The sequence below is a fragment of the Dendrobates tinctorius genome, unplaced genomic scaffold (genome assembly GCF_039654945.1).
Source record: "Dendrobates tinctorius isolate UK_male_01 unplaced genomic scaffold, ASM3965494v1 ptg000230l, whole genome shotgun sequence".
NCBI lineage: Eukaryota > Metazoa > Chordata > Amphibia > Anura > Dendrobatidae > Dendrobates > Dendrobates tinctorius.
In genome coordinates, this window is record NW_027361897.1 from 2,910,726 (window position 1) to 2,926,629 (window position 15,904).

Consider the following 15,904-nt stretch of genomic DNA (forward strand, 5'->3'; position numbering starts at 1 on the left):
CCCAAATGCTAACATATTGCACATCACACAGAAGCATTTCGGTTGTAGTTACATGAGTTCAGGACGCTAAATGAGTGTGATCGACAATATTGAAGTCGTTCAACACTTGTTTCCGGCCTCTTTCCACCATCTGAGAAAGAATGATGGGGACAGAGCAATCACTAATGGATCAATCTGTCCCCATACAGTATCATGTTATCAGCAGCATATCTGCAGTTTACATCCCATAGTCCTCCATATAATATAATGTCCCCCATAGTCCTCCATCCATATAATATAATCTGCCCCATAGTCCTCCATATAGTATAATACACTCCTCAGTCCTTCATATATTAAAATACACTCAGTCCTCCATATAATATAATACACTCCTCCATATATTAAAATACACTGCTCAGTCCTCCATATAGTTTAATACACTCCTCATAGTGCTCCATATAGTATAATACACCGCCAGTCATCCATGTAGTACAATTCACTTCCCACAGTATAATGCACCCCATAGTTCTTCATATAGTATAATGTATTCCCCATAATCCTCGATACAGTATAATGCAGCTCACATATAGTATAATGCAGCCACCCCATAGAGCATAATGCAGCCAACCCACAGTGTATAATGCAGCCCTGCCATACAATATAATGTAACCCCTATATAATATAATGTAGCCCCCCTCTTATAGTATAATGCAGCCACCCCTTAGAGCATAGTGTAGCCACCCCACAGAATACAATGTAACCCCCCCATAGAATATAATGCAGCCCCCTCATATAGTATAAAGCAGCCTCTCCATAGAATATATGGCAGCCCCTTATATAGTGTAATGTAGCCCCTCCATAGAATACAATGTAGCCCTCCTCATATAGTATAATGCAGCTCCAATTGAATATAGTGTAGCCCCCTCATAAAGTATAATAAAGCCCCCCTACAATATAATTTAGCCCCCCATAAAATATAATGCAGCCCTCCGTAGAATACAATGTAGCCTCCTCATATAGTATAATGTAGCCCCTTCATAGAGTATGATGCGATCACTCCCATAGAATATAATAAAGATAACACAGCCCCCCCATATTATATAATGTAGCCAAGAATAGAATATAATACAGTCCACCTCCCCATAGAATATAATGTAGCCCCCCATATTATATAACACAGCCTCCCCATGGAATATAATGTATAATGTACCCCCCATGGTATATAGCACAGCCCCACATGGTATACAGCACGGCACCATGGAATACAGCACAGCCCCACATTGGTATACAGCACAACCCCCCATTGGTATATAGCACAGCCCTCCCATTGGTATACAGCACAGCGCAATGGTATAAAGCACAGCCTCACATGGTATAAAGCACAGACCTATGTGGCATATAGCACAGCATCACATGGTATACAGCACAGCCCCCCATTGGTATACAGAACAGCCCCCCATTTGTATACAGCACAACCCCCCCATTAGTATACAGCACAGCCCCCCATTGGTTTAAAGTACAGCCCCCATTGGTTTAAAGCACAGCCCCCCATTGGTTTAAAGCACAGCCCCCCATTGGTTTAAAGCACAGCCCCCCATTGGATTAAAGCACAGCTCCCCATTGGATTAAAGCACAGCCCCCCATTGGATTAAAGCACAGCCCCCCCATTGGATTAAAGCACAGCCCCCCCATTGGATTAAAGCACAGCCCCCCCATTGGTATACAGCACAGCCCCCCCATTGGTATACAGCACAGCCCCCCCATTGGTATACAGCACAGCCCCCCCATTGGTATACAGCACAGCCCCCCCATTGGTATACAGCACAGCCCCCCCATTGGTATACAGCACAGCCCCCCCATTGGTATACAGCACAGCCCCCCCATTGGTATACAGCACAGCCCCCCCATTGGTATACAGCACAGCCCCCCCATTGGTATACAGCACAGCCCCCCCATTGGTATACAGCACAGCCCCCCCATTGGTATACAGCACAGCCCCCCCATTGGTATACAGCACAGCCCCCCCATTGGTATACAGCACAGCCCCCCATTGGTATACAGCACAACCCCCCATTGGTATAAAGCACAGCCCCCCCATTGGTTTAAAGCACAGCCCCCCCATTGGTTTAAAGCACAGCCCCCCCATTGGTTTAAAGCACAGCCCCCCCATTGGTTTAAAGCACAGCCCCCCCATTGGTATACAGCACAGCCCCCCCATTGGTATACAGCACAGCCCCCCCATTGGTATACAGCACAGCCCCCCCATTGGTATACAGCACAGCCCCCCCATTGGTATACAGCACAGCCCCCCCATTGGTATACAGCACAGCCCCCCCATTGGTATACAGCACAACCCCCCATTGGTATAAAGCACAGCCCCCCCATTGGTTTAAAGCACAGCCCCCCCATTGGTTTAAAGCACAGCCCCCCCATTGGTTTAAAGCACAGCCCCCCCATTGGTTTAAAGCACAGCCCCCCCATTGGTTTAAAGCACAGCCCCCCATTGGTTTAAAGCACAGTCCCCCATTGGATTAAAGCACAGCCCCCCATTGGTATACAGCACAGCATCACATGGTATACAGCACCATGGTATATACAGCGCAGCCCCACATGATATACAGGCACAGGCCTCCTCATCCTCCGGACCCCTCTGGCCTCTTCCTCCTCCGGACCCCTCTGGCCTCTTCCTCCTCCGGACCCCTCTGGCCTCTTCCTCCTCCGTACCCTTTTAGCCTCTTCCTCCTCCGAACCCCTCTGGCCTCCCCTTCCCTCCTCCGGACCCCTCTGGCCTCTTCCATGGAGACTTTGTTCCCCCTCCTCTCCAGGGACACAGACCACCTGTCACCCACTCACTCTAGACTCTACTCACCGGAGCAGAGTAGGAGCAGCAGCAGGGAGAGCAGAGCTTGGCGGCGTCCTCTTGTCTCACACGCTGGCTGCTACGCTATTAGTCAGCCAGCAGCCAGCTACAGAGCCGGAAAGCAGGGCGCGGGGCATGTCACCGCCCATCAAGAACAGCGACGTCACACGGCAAGGTCCTGAGGCTTGGTGAGTCATCAGCGTCAGTGGAGCCAGAGCCAGCAAGGGGGTCGCCGTCGCCGCGTCAGTGCCTCAGACGGGGGGTACGCCGGGCACACGCGCGATGGTATGTGCATGCGCGTGTCCCTTCAAATCATGGGATGCGCTTTTAAAGGGCCCATGCACTTAAAGGGGCAGCATTTTTAAAGGGCCCCCAGCAACCCTCGGGGCCCCCCGGGCATTTACCCGGTACCCCACCAGGCCAGACTGAGCCTGTCAACAGTGTCGAAAGCTGCAAAAAGGTCGAGAAGAATGAGCAGAGAGTGGTGACCATTACGTTTTGCTGTCAGAAGGTCATTGATCACTTTGAGTGCAGTTTCAGTCGGATGTAGGGAGCAGAAGCCAGACTTTGAACGGTCTAGGAGGGAGTGAGTGGAGAGGTAATGGGTAAGCTGAGAGTAGACTAGACGCTCCAAAAGTTTAGAGATGAAGGGGAGTTTGGAGACTGGTCTGTAGTTGTTTGTGCAGGATGGGTCGAGACCGGGTTTCTTTAGTAATGGAGTAACGATGGCAAGTTTGAAGGAGAATGGGAAAATGCCCGAGGAGAGAGAGATTAAAGATTGTAGTTAGGTGAGTTATGACGACTGGAGAGAGAGACTAGAGGAGATGTGAGGGAATGGGGTCGGTAGTGCATGTAGTTGGACGAGAGGAAGAGAGGAGTCTGGAGACTACTACTTCTGTGATAGGAACAAATGTGGAAAGTGAGCCATGGGAAATGCAGGGAGGGATGGGAGTCACAGCACTTGGTGGTTGGGAGCAGATTTCCTGATGGATATTATCTATTTTTTCTATAAAGTGGGAGGCCAGGTCATCAGAACAAATGTCTTTGTTAGGGGCTTGTGCTTTTGGCCTGAGGAGGGAGTGAAAAGTGTCAAAAAGTTTCTTGGGGTTGTTGACTAGTGAGGAGATCAGGGTGGTGAAGTAGGTCTTTTTGGCAAGGTGAAGGGCAGCGTTGTAGGTTCTTAACATAAATTTGAAGTGTATGACGTCTTCTGGTGTGCAGGTTTTTCTCCATCGGCGTTCAGCACGCCTAAAGCATCGCTGGAGAAGTTGAGATTGCTATGTGAGCCAGGGCTGTTTTACTCTGTGTTTGGAAGTTCTGAGAGTGAGGGGTGCTACTTGGTCAAGGGTGCTTCTAAGAGTGTCATTGTAGTGATGAACAGCCAGATCAGGACATGAAAAAGAGGAGATTGGGGACAGTGATGAGTGTAGGGTGTCTGATAAAACACTGATTTTATTGAAATTGCAAATAGCAGCCCAGGATATGATGCATCTCTAGAATTGTGTCTCTGCCCCTGCATCATGCTATGCTCAGATTACATATAAACCTGCTGACAGATTACCTTTTAGTAAAGAGTGTGATATAGAAAATTAAATAATTTCCAAAGTAAAAAAAAGTAATAAAAAGTGATTTAAACCATAGATAATTTTCTGATGATTTCATGAGCTACAATCCAGTAGAACCTTACGTCCAATTTTACCCATGTGTCAATTACATTTTAATTCTCTAGGTTTTTTTTTATAAAACTATATTTTATTTTATTTTTTTAATTTATATATTTTTTATACCATATGTTCACATTTTCCAGGTTGATGCTAATAAGGAATAAGATGAATTACTGCAGAATAACCTCGGATTCTCATACAGATGTTTTCATCTTTCAGGATGAAATTACCGGCGCGGAGCTGCAGCTTCTTAAATCTTTCCAGCTTTGAACACTGAATACAGGGATTTTGTGAGAGAAGATGAAGAAACGCGTGGCTTGCTACTTCTTGGCGTTTTGTGCAATAACTATTGGATATCTGTCGGAGAGGTCGACTGCAGATTTGGATGCGACTCCCAGGATCACGGTGACCTATAACGGTAATGCTGTGTTTATTGAACTTCTCTTTTGGTGTTTTGAGAACCGTTTAAGCGGTGAAACCGTGGAATCGTGGCATTGTGTTTCCTGGCCGGTCAGCCAGCTGGCGTGCTCATAATACATGGGCTGCTATCAGTCTCATCCATCAGACACTATTGACTGGTTAATGAGCAATGGAGCGGCGTCGCTCGCTGGTAGCGGCATTTTGTGTTTGCGGAGGATGAATTGTTGCTGTTAATGATGATTAGCTTCTTTATGTAGATGACTGGCAGAAAGGAGCCATGATGATGATGATGATGCAAGGAGCGCAGATCATTTCCTCCAAGTCTCTACCAACATGCTAATGATGTGTTAAAGACTTGGCTTAGTCTTCTCCTGGGGGAGATGTGTAATTATGGCTACTGATAAATCTGGAAACAGGTTGGAGCTTTAAAAAGGATGCTACATTTATTTCTTTTTCTATTCTCTGTCATAGAAATTCCTAAAGAGGATCGCAATACTAAATGCATACTGTGCATAATTTAATAGATGTCTTAGACCCGATGAGGCTGGTGTGTTTACATTGAAGGTTCACGTCATTGTGGCTGTATAATTTTTTTTTCCCCCCAACTTATTGCTTATTTTATTATCAGGTAGAATGACAATTCGATCCTGTATGATCATTTTCTGACATTGATTTTTAAAGGGGTTGTCCACTACTTTATATTAACCCCCGAATGTATCCCATCGGGGCCCCTAATGAATTTTGTGAATACCTTAATACCTTATGTTGCCTATAGCACCGCTCACAGGCAGTATCTGTGGCCACTCACAGGCAGCACGTGACCCAGCACTGACGTCACAACAAGTGAGGCGTGACTCAGCGATGGGTCCCCGTGGTGGCCACTGGGTTGTGGGCGGGGTTACCCCCCCGCGTCACACCCAGCATCCACCGCGTGCTTTCTCAATGAATGGGCACGCGGTGGATGCCAGGTGTGACGTGGGGGGTTAAACCCGCCCGCAGCCTGGCAGCCAGCACGGAAGGAGGAAGAGAGACCCCCGGCTGCTGCCAGCACTTGTCGGGACGTCAGCGGACGCAAGAGCCGACTGCAGCCGGGGTCACGTGCTGCCTGTGAGTGGCCAGCGATAGCGCCACTCACAGGCAGTATAGGCAACATGAGGTATTTACAAAATTCATTAGGGGCCCGGGAGATACATTGGGGGGTCAATTTAAAGTAGTGGACAACCCCTTTAACATTTACACCACCCTCATTTGGTCTACCGTAACTAATAATTTTTGCAGTTTGTATCGTCACGTCTGCTGACATATCCGCTCTAAAGGCTTGAGGGTTTTTTTTTGTTTTAAGATTGCAATGCATCTAAATTGAAAAAGGAAGCCCGCTTTACGGAGTCATAAATTAAAATCTCAGATTGTTTTTTATATGCAGCTCCTTATATGTCGTCGTGATAACAGACTACAAACATTTTTGTAGTCTGATCCCATAATCCTAATTTCCTTGATCTACTCTTCTCTTTTTACTAACATACGTTTAGTATGTTTTAAAGGGAATCTGTCAGTAGTTTTTTATTGCTATATATTCTGAGCGCAGCGTAATGTAGTGGCTGAGATCCTGATTCCTGCTATGTGTCACTTACTAGGTCATGTGTTGCTGATCCAATAAAATTAAAGTTTTGTGAACAGAAGTTTATCACTACAGGACTAGGTGTCTCGTGCCTCCTGGTCCAACCTCGCCACCATCATCAATTCTGTCAATGCACAGAGAAAGCTGCCATTCAGTGGTGTGGACAGGGTTACATAGCAAGAAAACTGAGTCTCAGCCCCTACATCATGCTGCTCTCCTGTTACATAGCAAAAACCTGCTGATAGGATACATTCCCTTTAAAAAAAAAATAAAGGTCAGATAGATAGCAAGGCATGATCCGACTACATAGTGAGCTTATAATGCATTACCAAAGAGGCACACAGATCTGTAGAGAAGCTGTAGACTTTTACTTTTTTTTTTTAAACCCTTTTATGAAAATTCTTACTTGTGTAAAAAAAAAAAAAAAAAGTGCCACTTTTTCTGTTACAAAGATAACCCCAACACTCCTGTTTTTCTGTTTGTTTCTTAGTTACATTTGTTTCAATTTAAACCTGGGAGGCTGTCAATATAACTTACATTACACTCTTTCACAAAACTTGTTGCCGAACTTTTAAATAGTCCCGGTTGGTAAAGCTGCCGAGTATTCTATCACTGTATCCCCACATCACAGACTAGAAGAACCAAGAAATATCAGAATAGGATGGCTGAAAGAATTTTTTAGATTTTCAAAAAGGAAGGAAATTTCAGGTCATTGCTACTCTGAGGTTTCCGGTTGCTCTCAAATTGTGGGACCTCTGCAACAGTAAATGACTTGATTACCCGACACAAAAAATCTAGCCTTGTTGGAATTTATTTTGCAGCCATCGCTAGGCTAGATGAAGTGCAATTTTTTTTTTTCCTATAGGAAACCGGTGATTATTTTTTAGATGAGCGAACGTGTTTGTTTAAGGCGTTATATGAGCATGCTCGGGTGATAACCGTATCACTTAAGCGTGCTCGAATAATATTTTCGATTCCTGCGGCTGCCTGTCTCGCGGCTGTTTGACAGCCACCACACATGCAGCCGCGGGGACTGGAACATATTATTTGAGCACGCCAAAGTCACTCGGTTACTACACAATATAAACACGCAGAAAGAAAGGAGTCTATATCCATATTGTAAAATCACCTCACTATTTTATTAGATAAATAATATCACACATTTAAGACAGAAAGATAGTACAAAGTCATGGCAGAGTAAAAATATGAGAGACCAAGGTGCAACACTAGTGCAGTATTCCAGACAATAGGGTATTTAGTTATGTATATTGCCAGTGCTTACAATATATACAAGGCCTCACAAAACAAGAAAGGGTGGAGGCGTGATAAACCCTCATTGAGGTGTGCAAATAACCTAGTGATCCCTCCCCATCTGTCAGTAGGTTGTAACCCCAATCACTGTCTCTTACCCATGGCTGTCGGAAAGATCTGCACGCTGTGCCCCGACGCGCGTTTGGCCCCCGGAAGAAGCCCTCGCGAAACGCGTGTCGGGACACAGCGTACAGATCTTTCTGACAGCCATGGGTAAGAGACAGTGATTGGGGTTACAACCTACTGACAGATAGGGGAGGGATCACTAGGTTATTTGCACACCTCATTGAGGGTTTATCACGCCTCCACCTTTTCTTGTTTTGTGAGGCCTTGTATATATTGTAAGCACTGGCAATATACATAACTAAATACCCTATTGTTTGGAATACTGCACTAGTGTTGCACCTTGGTCTCTCATATTTTTACTCTGCCATGACTTTGTACTATCTTTCTGTCTTAAATGTGTGATATTATTTATCTAATAAAATAGTGAGGTGATTTTACAATATGGATATAGACTCCTTTCTTTCTCCGTGTTTATATGGTTGATGGAGTTTTCCTGCTGCTAATGCTAGGTGGTGATGGTGGTATTGTTCCTACTACTACCTTTATTATGATTCTTGCCATTGAGATTTTGTATTATATTACTACACAAGCATGCTCAGATAACACCTTATCCCAGCACGATTGCTCATCACTAGTGATTTTGCATCAAGTGGCCTGTGCCAGCAAGACACCATGCAATCCTGTAATCCAGCCTGATCATTTTTCCCTTTTTTGCTACGTGGCTGGCGGATAGTTGTGAACATCAGTGGGCTCGTACCTTTATTATAGTCATGAAGGGATGATTCCTCGTCACCTGCACAGATTGGCAGAAGGAATATTCCCCAGAGATTCTGACTGTCCTTGAATATGTACCAATCATTAGTTTATTTTCTGCTGAGCTTTTTCTTCCATGTAAACAAAGCTGATGTGTCTAACCTTGACTCCTACCAATTGCTTTCATCTTCTTTATCTACCGATTTTGCAAATTGTTGGGCATTTTCCAGTTTTTTAGGGAAAATAATTGGCTAAACTATCAAAAGGCAGATCGGTCTAGTTGAAAACGAATCTAGAAGGAAGATTTAGAATGTTACTCATTTTGTAGCATTTCAATCATGCAATAACCATGGTGGCTTCCTTGTCAGAATTTGACCATGTTAATGTGCCATTGTAATTTAAAGGATTGCTCCACAAATGTTATATTAATGGCATATTTTACGGATAGTCTGTGGATTAGATCAGTGGGGGTCAGGCACCCCCATAGATCAGCTGCTCAGGTGCCCTGACGTTAGCAGTAGCAGATAGAGTTGGGCGACTTTGGTCGGATCGGGTTTCATGAAACAAAATTTGTTTCAGATGAAACTGGTCCGACTAGGGCAAAAAAAAGTCGGAGTTTCGTCTGAAACCCGACCCCAATGCAAGTCAATGGGGAATAAAAGTCGGCATTGAGTGAATGAATGTCATCCGCTCAATGGCGACTTTTATTCCCCATTGACTTGCTTTGGGGTCGGGTTTCGGACGAAACTCCAACTTTTTTTTGCCCTAGTTGGACCAGTTTCATCTGAAACAAATTTTGTTTCATGAAACCCGATCCGACCAAAGTCGCTCAACTCTAGTTGCAGAGTTGAGCATTACGCTGTCTAGTGGTGACGGCTCGGTACTGCATATCCGTGGCTATTTGAATAATTAGGGGTGCTTCTGCAGGACCTGGCAGCAGCTACTACACAGTTGAGGAAGTTCTACTGTTCAGCTCCGAAACTGCTAACATCTGGCCACAGCAGGTGACCAATATGGGTGTCAGGAGCCAGAACCCCACCAATCTGATATTGGTAACCTATCCTTAGAAAAGGCCAGCGTTGCAAAAAATGGGGCAATCCTTTAAGTCTGACTCTGATCTGAAATAGATATTGGCCCTTGCCCTGAAGGTGCAACGACAGAAAAGCGTCACATAGAGAGGAAGGCCTGAGCTGTCCTCCCCAATCCAACCACACTTCTGTTCTTGTGACGTTTCTTCTTTTCGGTGATGAAACTACACGCAGTGTCCTCTACTCCACACCGGTCTCGTAAAACACCTTCTAAACCATTCATGTTCTTTGTGGAGATCTTTTATTCTTTTGCTGCATTTTCTATGCCTTTTTTTCTTTCATGCTTTTTCCTTTGGGCATCTCTATAAAACAAATTAGCATATGCATCTCTGATTAAAAAAAAATGCTTGTCGGAAAAAAAAAACCTGCTTTTCAATAAGGCTTGGCTGCAATTCTTGGGAAATAAATTGTCAATGTGAATAAATGCTGAGTGTCCCATATAGCCTTATCCGTGTGTAGTGATGATGTGCAGCATGAACCCCAGGTACACAAACGCCTTCTCTTCAGTGATATCAGACTCCTCAGCAGTATAATTATCTTTCAGTATAAAGCTGTCAAGGTGAGTTACAATATTGTGATGGCTTTTTCCTGGATGCTTCTGCAGCGTGCTGCTTTCACTGCTATGGGTATATCTCCGCTTTTAGAATATATGACGAGTAGCGAGTCTAATCTGTGCTCTACATCCGTATGACAATACCACTTGGCGGTTGTATTACAAACAGAGCATGTATGAAATCCTTGAACAGCCGGTCGAGGGTGCATACTGCTGTGCGAGATGTGAGCACGTTGTGCATTTGGAAGCCCAGATACTGGATCTAAATGTGCAGCTGGCAACACTGAGATCCATAGACAATATGGAGAGCAGTCTTCTGCTCACTGAGCAGACACTCAATGGGATAGATGAGGGGGGGATGCTAGGTTGGAGCTGCAGGACAATGAAGCAGCTAGCTGGGTGACAGTTAGAAGGCGGGGTAGAGGGAAGAGCACCAGGGAGGCTAGTCCTGATCTGGCACACCCCAATTAGTTGGCAGATGAGGGGAGTGTTAGTGCAGGAGTAGCACTGCTGCAGCAAGGCATGTCCTCTGAAAGCCGGAGGAGTGTCTGCTCCAGTAAGGGGGGAAATAGGAGAGCAGGGCAGGCCAGACAGGTTCTGGTAGTGGGAGACTCAATTATTAGGGGAACAGATAGGGCAATCTGTCACAAAGACAGGGATCGTCGAACGGTGTGCTGCCTACCTGGCGCTCGAGTCCGACACATCGCTGATCGGGTTGACAGATTACTGGGAGGGGCTGGAGAGGATCCAGCGGTCATGGTGCACATTGGCACAAATGACAAAGTTAGAGGTAGGTGGAAGGTCCTTAAAGATGATTTCAGGGAATTAGGCTGTAAGCTTAAAGCAAGGACCTCCAAGGTGGTATTTTCGGAAATACTTCCTGTACCACGTGCCACGCCAGAGAGGCGACGGGAGATTAGGGAGGTTAATAAGTGGCTCAGGAATTGGTGTAGGAAGGAGGGGTTTGGGTTCCTGCAGAACTGGGCCGACTTCTCAGTTGGCTACAGGTTCTACGCTAGGGACGGGCTGCACCTCAATGGGGAGGGTGCAGCTGTGCTGGGGGAGAAAATGGCTAGAAGGTTGGAGGAGTGTTTAAACTAGGGACGGGGGGGGAGGGTATTCCTTTTATAGGAGGGGAAGACAGTGCAGATAGTGACCTGGGCACAAATAATGACATTGGGGGTGGAGGTGGCATGGGGGGTGGGGTTAGAACAGTTAATAATTTAAGAAAGAATAGAGGTACAGAGAGATACATAAAGTGCATGTATACTAATGCCAGAAGTCTCGCCAACAAAATGGAGGAATTGGAGTTAATGTTGTTGGAACATAATTATGACATGGTGGGGATATCTGAGACATGGCTGGACGAGAGCCATGACTGGGCTGTTAATTTACAGGGCTATAGTCTGTTCAGAAATGACCGTACAAATAAGCGAGGGGGAGGTGTGTGTTTATATGTAAAATCATCCTTAAAACCCATCCTTCGTGATAATATATATGAATCTAATGAAAATGTAGAGTCCCTGTGGGTAGAGATAAGGGGAGGGGGGAAAAATAATAAATTACTGATAGGGGTTTGTTATAAATCTCCAAAAATAATGGAAGCAACAGAGAATATCCTCATAAAGCAAATAGATGAAGCAGCGACTCAAGGAGAAGTCATTATTATGGGGGACTTCAACTACCCTGAAATACATTGGGGAACCGAAACCTGCAGTTCCAGCAAAGGTAATAGGTTTCTGACAACGATGAGAGACAATTACCTTTCACAACTGGTTCAGGACCCAACAAGAGGGGGGGCACTGCTAGACCTAATATTAACCAACAGGCCAGACCGCATATCAAATGTAAGGGTTGAGGGTCACTTGGGTAATAGTGATCACAAATTAATAAGTTTTCATGTATCCTTTAATAAGATGTGTAGTAGAGGGGTTACAAGGACACTAAACTTCAGGAAGGCAAATTTCCAACGGATGAGAGATGATCTTGGTGCAATTAACTGGGATGATATCCTTAGACATAAAAATACACAAAGAAAATGGGAGACGTTTATTAGCATCCTGAATAGGACCTGTGCATAATATATACCGTATGGGAATAAACATGCGAGAAATAGGAGGAAACCACTATGGCTAAATAGAGCTGTAAGGGGCGCAATAAGAGATAAAAATAAAGCATTTAGAGAATTAAAGCAAGTAGGTAGTGATGAGGCATTAACTAAATACAGAAGATTAAATCAATTCTGTAAAAAGCAAATCAAGACAGCAAAGATTGAGACAGAGAGACTCATTGCCAGAGAAAGTAAAAATAATCCCAAAATATTCTTCAACTACATAAATAGTAAGAAGCTAAAAAATGATAGTGTTGGTCCCCTTAAAAATAGTCTGGGTGAAATGGTGGATGAGGATGAGGAAAAAGCCAATATGCTAAATGACTTTTTTTCAACAGTATTTACACAAGAAAATCCCATGACGGATAACATGATCAGGGATAAAAATTCTCCATTAAATGTCACCTGCTTAACCCAGCAGGAAGTACGGCGGCGTCTACAAATCACTAAAATTGACATTTCCCCGGGCCCGGATGGGATACACCCCCGAGTACTGCAGGAATTAAGCACAGTCATAGATAGACCACTATTTTTAATCTTTAAAGATTCCATAATAACAGGGTCTGTACCACAGGACTGGCGTATAGCAAATGTGGTGCCAATATTCAAAAAGGGGACAAAAACTGAACTTGGAAATTATAGGCCAGTAAGTTTAACCTCAACTGTGGGTAAAATCCTGGAGGGTTTTCTAAGAGATACTATACTGGAGTATCTGGAGAAGAATAACCTTATGACCCAATATCAACATGGGTTTACAAGAGACCGTTCCTGTCAGACTAATCTGATAAGCTTTTATGAAGAGGTAAGTTCCGGACTGGACCAAGGGAATGCAGTGGACGTGGTGTACATGGACTTTTCAAAAGCTTTTGATACGGTGCCACACAAAAGGTTGATACATAAAATGAGAACAATGGGGATAGGGGAAAATATGTGTAGGTGGGTTAAGAGCTGGCTCAGGGATAGGAAACAAAGGGTGGTTATTAATGGAGCACACTCGGACTGGGTCACGGTTAGCAGTGGGGTACCACAAGGGTCAGTTTTGGGCCCGCTTCTTTTTAACATATTTATTAATGACCTTGTAGGGGGCATAGAGAGTAGAATTTCAATATTTGCAGATGACACTAAACTCTGCAGGGTAATTAATACAGAGGAGGACAATTTTATATTACAGGAGGATTTATGTAAACTAGAAGCTTGGGCTGATAAATGGCAAATGAGCTTTAATTGGGAAAAATGTAAGGTCATGCACTTGGGTAGAACGAACAAGTTGTATAATTATGTGCTTAATTGTAAAACACTGGGCAAAACAGTCACTGTAAAAGACCTGGGTGTATGGGTGGACGACAAACTCACATTTAGTGGCCAGAGTCAAGCAGCTGCTGCAAAGGCAAATAAAATAATGGGATGCATTAAAAGAGGCATAGATGCTCATGAGGAGAACATAATTTTACCTCTATATAAGTCACTAGTGCGACAACACTTAGAATACTGTGTACAGTTCTGGTCTCCGGTGTATAAGAAAGACATAGCTGAACTGGAGCGGGTGCAGAGAAGAGCGACCAAGGTTATTAGGGAACTAGGGGGTCTGCAATACCAAGACTGGTTATTACACTTGGGGTTATTTAGTTTGGAGAATCGAAGGCTTAGGGGTGATCTTATTACAATGTATAAATATATGCGGGGACAATACAAAAATCTTTCTAATGATCTTTTTACTCTTAGACCTGTGACGGGGACAAGGGGGCATCCTCTACGTCTGGAGGAAAGAAGGTTTAAGCATACTCACAGACGCGGATTCTTTACTGTAAGAGCAGTGAGACTATGGAACTCTCTGCCATATGATGTTGTAATGAGTGATTCATTACTAAAATTTAAGAAGGGACTGGATGCCTTTCTTGAAAAGTATAATATTACAGGGTATATACACTAGTCTCCTTAATATTGCGTTGATCCAGGGAGCTAGTCTGATTGCTGTATGTGGAGTCGGGAAGGAATTTTTTTCCCCAATGTGAAGCTTACTGTTGCCACATGGGTTTTTTTTGCCTTCCTCTGGATCAACATGTTAGGGCAAGTTAGGATAGGATATGGGTTGAACTAGATGGACTTAAAGTCTCCCTTCAACCTTAATAACTATGTTACTATGTTACTATGTTACTATTTATAGGCTCGAGTAGTTGCCCATGTGCATGAAAACTATATTAATACAAGCACAATGATAAAGTTATAAGAGGCAGAACTTCTTAAATCGTCTTTAGTGGTTAAAACTAAAAGAGAAAGAGCGCAATAGGGTCTTACCCAGGTAAAAGAGATACAGTTCAAGCTATTATACTCACCAATAGCAGGAGAGTTAGAGGCATAAAGGAATAGAGGTCAAAGCTGCTGCACATCCAAATGGCCACGCCGTGACCATAGATCATCAGATATCAAAGAAACAATTTTCGGATTTAAACGTGCGCTGCTAGACAAAACGACTCCTTTCCAGATTGTGTACTTGTATACTTTTATTTTCCCAACGCGTTTCGAAGTCTCAAACTTCTTCCTCAGGGGATGACATCGTCTTTAGGCGCTTCTTCCATCTCCCAGACTGGAGATCTGTTGCATCTCTACTTCCTTCTGGTGTTATGAAGTGGACAGCCTGAACAGGAGTCAGATATTTAGTAACTGGTGCCAGGATATTTACTTTAAATGCATACATATTAGGCTACAAATATTTTTTTTCAATTGGCTTATATTAAATATTTCCACTGTTTGCTTTCTAAAGCCTTTGTTAACCTGTCTATTGCTGGCCGCAGCATGAGTTAATTGATAATCAGTCAGTCAGCTCTTATGGCAGAGAGTTTGTAACTCTCATCTATCTTTTTCTGAGTTGCTCTCAGCTGATTAGTGACCACATAGACGTGGAACTGAACTTTGATATGGTCATAAGACAGCCCATGACCTACTCCTAATCCATACAAGGATGGGGCCTGCCATCTAATGTGTATTGGGGTATCCTGATTCTCCCTAGTGGTAGATGTCAGGGAAAGGAATGATAGGACATGTTGGATTTCAGCATATCAAATCCTTTGCTGTCACTTAAGATAAGCCCTAAACAGACTTTTGTTCTTATAAGCCAATGCAAGTTGATCTCATCACCATTTTTGCCCTTTATCTCTGGATGCTGGCTTGAAGGACAGTTGTTAACTATAAAAAGAGGATTTATGCGCCTCTGTAACAGAGGTTCAACCAAGGCATCCAGACATCCAAAGAACCAGAGACTCTTTGCAAGGCAGCAGACATCATGGCTCCATCACAAGGGACACAGATTTGTCATTCTACAGGATGCCACCTTAGGGGACAACTGCCCCAGCTGAAAGAACACATCTGCTCCATTGACCATCACTGAACTATGGATACGTTTGAGGTGGTAAGGATTTGGACCCACCGGTCACCTGAGCCCCCATGGATACGTTTGGGAAAGCCAGGAATGGGACCCAACAGTT

The 15,904-nt window shown here is 44.2% G+C and overlaps 1 protein-coding gene across 2 annotated transcripts in view; it reads left to right on the forward strand.

Annotated features, from left to right (window-relative positions):
* Positions 1-15,904, forward strand: part of SEMA4G (semaphorin 4G) — a 234,376-nt gene that overhangs the window by 68,546 nt on the left and 149,926 nt on the right. For both annotated transcript variants that reach the window (XM_073555779.1, XM_073555780.1), the window contains exon 2: positions 4,723-4,921. In XM_073555779.1, coding sequence (XP_073411880.1) covers positions 4,804-4,921 — 118 coding nt within the window. In that variant the 5' untranslated portion in view covers positions 4,723-4,803. The remainder of the gene's footprint in view (positions 1-4,722; positions 4,922-15,904) is intronic.